General features: G+C 63.3%; 1 protein-coding gene across 1 annotated transcript; it reads right to left on the reverse strand.

Moving 5' to 3' along the window:
- Window positions 1-2,294: 2,294 nt before the first annotated feature.
- On the reverse strand, window positions 2,295-5,659 carry AP5B1 (adaptor related protein complex 5 subunit beta 1). Its single transcript, XM_004051523.5, has 2 exons — window positions 5,117-5,659; window positions 2,295-5,017 (listed from the first exon to the last, which is right to left on the reverse strand). The coding sequence occupies exons 1-2, from the start codon at window positions 5,264-5,266 to the stop codon at window positions 2,531-2,533; spliced, it is 2,637 nt and encodes an 878-aa protein (XP_004051571.1). The 5' UTR covers window positions 5,267-5,659; the 3' UTR covers window positions 2,295-2,530.
- Between the last annotated feature and the right edge of the window lie 322 nt (window positions 5,660-5,981).

Genomic DNA, 5,981 nt, shown 5'->3' on the forward strand with positions numbered 1-5,981 from the left:
TACTCTTAGGCTAAGGATTAGCATCTCCAGGCAAAAAGAAAGCATTTCTGGATTCCCTTGCCACTGGAGTTCCGTGGAAGAGAGAAATGGAGTCCACTAATGAGATGTCCTTTGAAGGATATGGATGGAGGACACAGGGCCAAGGAAGTTTGCTCTGCGGGCCCAGCCTTGGAGATGTTCAGTCCTTCTGCAGCAGCACCATGCTTCTGGCTTTGTGGGTGTCAGGAGGCAGGAGTGGCAGTCCCACCCCATGTCCCAGGGCCCAAGCCCAGCTTCCTGAGTGCTTAGAGGGGGTGGATGGCAGGCAGGACAGTACGTTCTGATCCCAGCTCCAGTGGGAGCTTCCTGGAGGCGACTTCTCCAGCCTCCCCGTGTACTTTAAGTACCCTGATTCCCTTAAATCCCCTTCTGCCAAAAACAGCTGGAGAAGTTTCTGTTTCCTGAAACTGACCCCTTCCTGATTTGGAAATGACTTGCCGAGGTGACAAAGCAAGTTATTGCCACATCTCAAGTTTGAGACAGGCCTCCTGACTCCACCTATTAACAGTACCACTGTCCCAGGCCCTTTTTTTCTTTTTTTGAGACAGAGCCTTGCTCTGTCGCCCAGGCTGGAGTGCAGTGGCGTGATCTCGGCTTACTGCAACTTCTGCCTCCCTGGTTCAAGCAATTCTCCTGCCTCAGCCTCCCAAGTAGCTGGGATTACAGGCACCCGCCACCACGCCCGGCTAATTTTTGTATTTTTATTAGACACAGGGTTTCGCCATGCTGGCCAGGCTGATCTCGAACTTCTGGCCTCAGGTGATCCACCCGCCTCAGCCTCTCGAAGTGCTGGGATTACAGGCATGAGCCACCGCACCCAGCCCAGGCCCGTCTTTCCTCTCCTAGTCTGCCCCAATCAGAAGGATCAGGAGGGGTAAAGCTGGCCCATGGGGAACCTGTGGCTGGGAGCCCATGAGGCAGGGGCAGCAGAAGAGGGCAGAGACGGTTGGGACCTCTGTGGCCCTGACTGAGGTCTGCTCTGATGGCATGGTAATGGAAACCTGCTACCAGATGACAAAACACTATTACCAAACAGCTGGGTGACCTTAGGAAAATCACTCAACCGCTCCTGCCTACAGATTTCCTCATCTGCGGGGCCCTGCAGAGCTGTTGCAAGGATGAAATGAGGCAACGTACATGTGCCTGGCAGCACAGCTGACCCCACACAGCTCAATCCTCAGTGTTTGCATGTTTGGGGAAAAAAAAACAACAACTAGAGGAACTAGTTCTTCTTACCTGGGAAGATTCCTAAGCACAAATTAGGTTTCTTAGGGCCTGAGATTAGAAAAAACTTGGTCTCAGACCCTAGACCTTAGTAGCAGGCCCTTCCTAGAGCTGGCTCTAATTGGCACAGCTTGGGAAGCTCTCCACCTGGCCACTGCAGTCTTTCTATTTCTGGCTTAGGCCCACTGGCCTGCCTGGCGTGAGCTCCCTGGGGCAGGGAGCTTGCAAACCTTGGGAGTTGAGAAGCGCTGGCTTGGCCAGGTGTGGGGGCTCACACCAGTAATCCCAACACTTTGGTGAGGCTGAGGCAGAAGAGTCACTTAAGCCCAGGAGTTCGAGACCAGCCTAGGAAACAGGGAGATCCTGTCTGCAAAAAATACAGTGGTGACTCACACCTGTAGTCCCAGCTACTCGGGAGGCAGGCTGAGATGGGAGGATCACCTGAGCCTGAGAGGCAGAGTCTGCAATGATCCCTAATCATACCACTGCACTCCAGAGCGCCAGAGTGAGATCCTGTCTTTAACCCCTCCCCGAAAAAAAAAGAAAGAAAAGTACTGTCCAACAGGTCAGGTCCACACTCTAGCTTCAGCCTTCTTCCTAAATCACTGAGTGGCCTTGGGCAAGGCCAGACCCTCTCTGGGACGCAGAAAGGAGATTTTTCCCCTGCCTCCTGGGCAGGGATTCTGGAGAGTGCTAGTGTGTCTGGGTGAGAAGGAACTCTGTAGCTCTGCAGTGCCGGGTTCTGTCTGGAAGCCTTCTTGGGGCCTATGACCCTGCTATGGTTTGAATGTTTTGTCCCCTCCCACGCTCACGTTGAAATGCGATTGCCACTGTAACAGTATAAGATTAGACCCTAAGAGGTGGTCAGGCCACGAGGGCTCTGCCCTCCTGCGTGGACTCAGGCCATTATCTTGGGAGTGGGTTCGCTCTCTCCCCTCACTCCTGTCACTCTGTCCTCTGTCATGGGAAGATGCAGAAGGGTCCTCACTGGGCTCCGGGCCCTCCACTATGGACTTCCCAGCCTCCAGAGCTCTGAGCCAATACATTTCTGTTTATTATAACTTACCCCGTCTCAGGGATCTTGCTAGAGCAGCAAAAACAGACTAAGACAGACCCTCACCCCCAGGAGCCTGCTCCCAACCGGGGCCCAAAAGAAAACAAGCCAGCGAGGGCACTGCGGAATGCACGGTTTTGGCGACAGAGCTACAGGAGTGTGCCTTGGCCCCCATAAGGGCCACAGTCCTGCCCCCACCTGGTCTCCCGGGGCTCAGACAGCAGCCGCCAGCCCACGGAGGTAGTCCCCCGCCAGGGGCAGCACGGCCCAGTCATCGGTCCGCAGGGCCACAGGCACTCCATCTGCCAGGGCCGCCTCCAGCCGCAGCAGCAGCTTTGAGTCTGGGGGCAGGTGGATCGCTACACAGTAGCTGGTAGGAGGCTGGGCCACCACCACGAAAGGCTCCAGGTGGCGGGACACCAAGCCCTCCAGGCCCTGTGGCCCAAGTGGACACCACACACGACTCTCAGCACCCTCTGGCAGGCAGGAATCCCAGAGCTCCTCAAAGAAGCCCAGCCCGGCCCCCTCTGGAGGCTGCGGGAAAGGCAGAAAGAGGTCGGCAAAGTTCACGAACAGGGGTGGCAAGTGGGCATGGCACGTGAGACCAGTGGATGTGGTGTAAAGGGCATGGACATCCAGCCGTGCGGGGGCCGGGCATCGGGGCTGCAGCGGTAGGAGCAGAGGGCGGGCAGGGCGGCCAGGACACAGGCAGGGCACATGGACAGCCTCCAGGGGTGCATACAGCTGTCCTTCCACACGGAAGCGCAGCTCCAGAGAGTAGATGGGCTCCAGCGCCTCCGGCTGGAGCTTCAACACTGGGAGTGGGCCCTTGACCCGATGGGACCCCATGCTCAGCCGTACCAGGGCCGGGGCCTCCTGCACCATCAGTGCTGCCACAAAGCCCTGGTTCTCGGCCACCAGTGAAGAGGCCAGTGCAGGTGCGGCAAGCGAGGGGCCCAGGGCCACCCCCAACTTGGGTGCTGCCAGGTGTGCCAGCAGGATGTAGTAGAGGCGGGCGTGGTCACGCCCATCAGGGTCCTCCAGCTGCCTGGCCAGCACCTGCAGCAAGTCGACCAGGCCGCCCCTCACCCCTGCCCGCAGCAGCGCCCGGCAGACCCACAGCAGGCCCTGCTGTAGGTCCCAGTTCGTGCAGTGGGCAGCCGCGGCCTGTAGAAAGTTGAGGGTAGCACTCTGGGCATCTCCATCTGCCACCTTTGCCAGCATCTGCAAGTGCCAGCAAAGAGCTTCATCCTTGCCCGGCCTGGACACCACCACCTGCCGCAACACCACCTTCAGGGGCTCCCTCAGCTCAGAGTCCACCTGATCCAAGAGGTCCACAAAGTGGGGAGCCAGCATGGGCCGGGCTTGGTACAGCTGGGCCAGTCCGTGGATCAAGGGGGTCAGCACCGTAGGTTGCCCAGCCAGGCAGCAGGCCACCAGATATGAGGCCTGGAAGCAGAGAGTGGCCAAGGCCCGGGGGCCCCCATCCAGGGCTGCCCGCTGCCGCAAGCCAGCCAGCAGCTCTTCCAGGTAGTGCCGTGGGCTTGGAAGCTGGCCTTTCTCCTCTTCTTCCTCCTCAGCACAGAGCAGGCACAGTAAATGCAGGCGGGCCAGGAGGGCCATTGGGTCATGCAGGAGACTGGGCAGGAGACCACGGCATAGCTGGGGCCCTAGCAGCAGTGGGGCAGCCTCCTCACCTTCAGGGCCCAGCGGCCAGTTCTCAGGGAAGCTCAGGACGCAGTGCAGGTAAAAGAGATGGGTGGGCGGAGGCAGAGCAGGGTGCTGGGCAGCCAAGGTGAGCCGGCGGAGCAGCAACGCTTCATCCTGGGCTGTGAACAGGGCCTCACCAAAGGCCGCCTTGAGCGCAAGCACGGCGTGCAACAGTGTCAGCTGTGCTGTGCCTAGCAGCCGTACCAGCTGCGGCTTGAAGAGTGCCGGTGGCTGTCCCTGCAGACCCCGCAGGGCCCAGCCCAGCAGCCACAGGAGCTGGGCCTGGGCCACAGGAGTGAGCAGATAGGAGGTGTCCAGAAGCTGGATCACCGCAGCCCGCAGCTCCCGCGCCTCCTCAGGGCTGTGCTCTCGTGCTGTAAGGCTATGCTCCCCCTCTCCCTCCTCAGCTGCCGGCCAGCTGGGTGCCTGGGGCTGAAGACGTCCATCGCCCTCCTCCACTAGTGTCCAATCCCAGGGACCACCCCCAGTTGGGGAGACCTTATCCGTGAGCAGTCCCCCCAGGCCAGCCCCAACCCGGGACTGGAGCACCAAGGTGTTGCGCAAAGCGAGGGCCAGCAACAGGCTGAGTGGCTGGACAGGGCCTTCCTGCCCCAGCAGGCCCCGCAGCAACCCCAGGGAGCCCCCCAGCAGCCCGGGCTTGCAGCTCTCTAGCTCTCGCAGGCACTCGCAGGCGGTGGCCTGCAAGGGGCGCTGTTCCGAGGCGGGGACAAAGCCTCGCCCCAGATCGCTACCCGCGGCCAGGCCGAGCAGTAGGGGCAGGAGCCGGCAGGAGGCGCCCGAGGTGGGGCCCAGCGCGCCGCCCGCCGCCAGGGCAGTGGTGGCCGCCAGCAGCAGTGGCCGACGGAGAGCTGAGGGCCGCGGGGGTAGGAGGACCAAGGTGTCCAACAGGGAGGTGGCGGCCACCTCGGCCGCAGAGGCGTCGGGCCACATCTGCGCAGGGTACTCCATGCTCAGGGCCAGCAGGGAAACCTGGATGGGGGATTAGGAGGGAATCACGAAGATGAGGTTCATGACGCGGCGGGCTGGGGTGACCCTGCGGAAAGGGGCAGGGGACGCGTGGGGGCCTACCTTGGTCTGTTCGCTCAGCTTCTCACTTCTCAGGTCGCCCAGCAGGTCGCGACCCAAATCCTCCCCCTCGGGACCTGCCATGAAGGCGGACGGGCTGGCCCGGAAGGCCCCCAAGCGCTGGGCCCAGGCGTCCCGGCTCAGGGGCCCCATGGTGAGGCGCGCGGGCCCCTGCGCAGGGAAGAGGGACCCTCAGGCCGCAGCCACCGGGAGCGCGGGGCCCGCTGCCGACCCCGAGGGGCTGCGGTCACCCCCAGCCGCCGCGCAGATGCCGGCGGGACCCGCGCCCGGCTCCCACGGTGAGACCAGGGCTCTCGGGGCCGACACCAGAGCTGGACGCCGGGGCCCCCGCGGGACGGGACAGGAGCGGGGCGGGGGAAGGTGCGTGCGGAGAGCTCGTTAGGCCGCCTCCCTCCCGCCCGCGGCCCGCACCGAAACCACAGCGCCACCCCGGCCCCCGGCGCCGGCGGTAACGGGCCGCGCTCGCCAGTTGACTCAGCCGCCGCGGGCGCTCAGGCCGGCCGGCTCCTTCCGGGCTGGCGGCGCGGGGCGGGGCGCGGCGCGGGGGCGGCCGAGTCCGGGCGGGGAGGGGCGGGGCGTAACGGGGCCACCGCCTCCCGCAGGTGCCGACTCGCAGGTTTCGCGGGGGCTGACTAACTGTCCCGCCGCGCAGGCCCCCTTCCCCGAAACCGCCGCAGGCCGGGGCAGGAAAGGCGGAGGGGAGTGGGTAGGGGCGACGGAGCGGGGTGGGCCTGGGCCCCAGATGCCGGGTACCGCGGCGCAGGGCTGCGATCCCGCGGCCCTCGGCGGACAGCGGCCCGGTCCCACCAGCGCCCGCCAAGCCGCGCAGGGCGGCAGCCAGCGCGCC

This window comes from Gorilla gorilla, chromosome 9 (genome assembly GCF_029281585.2).
Source record: "Gorilla gorilla gorilla isolate KB3781 chromosome 9, NHGRI_mGorGor1-v2.1_pri, whole genome shotgun sequence".
In the NCBI taxonomy this organism is placed as follows: domain Eukaryota; kingdom Metazoa; phylum Chordata; class Mammalia; order Primates; family Hominidae; genus Gorilla; species Gorilla gorilla.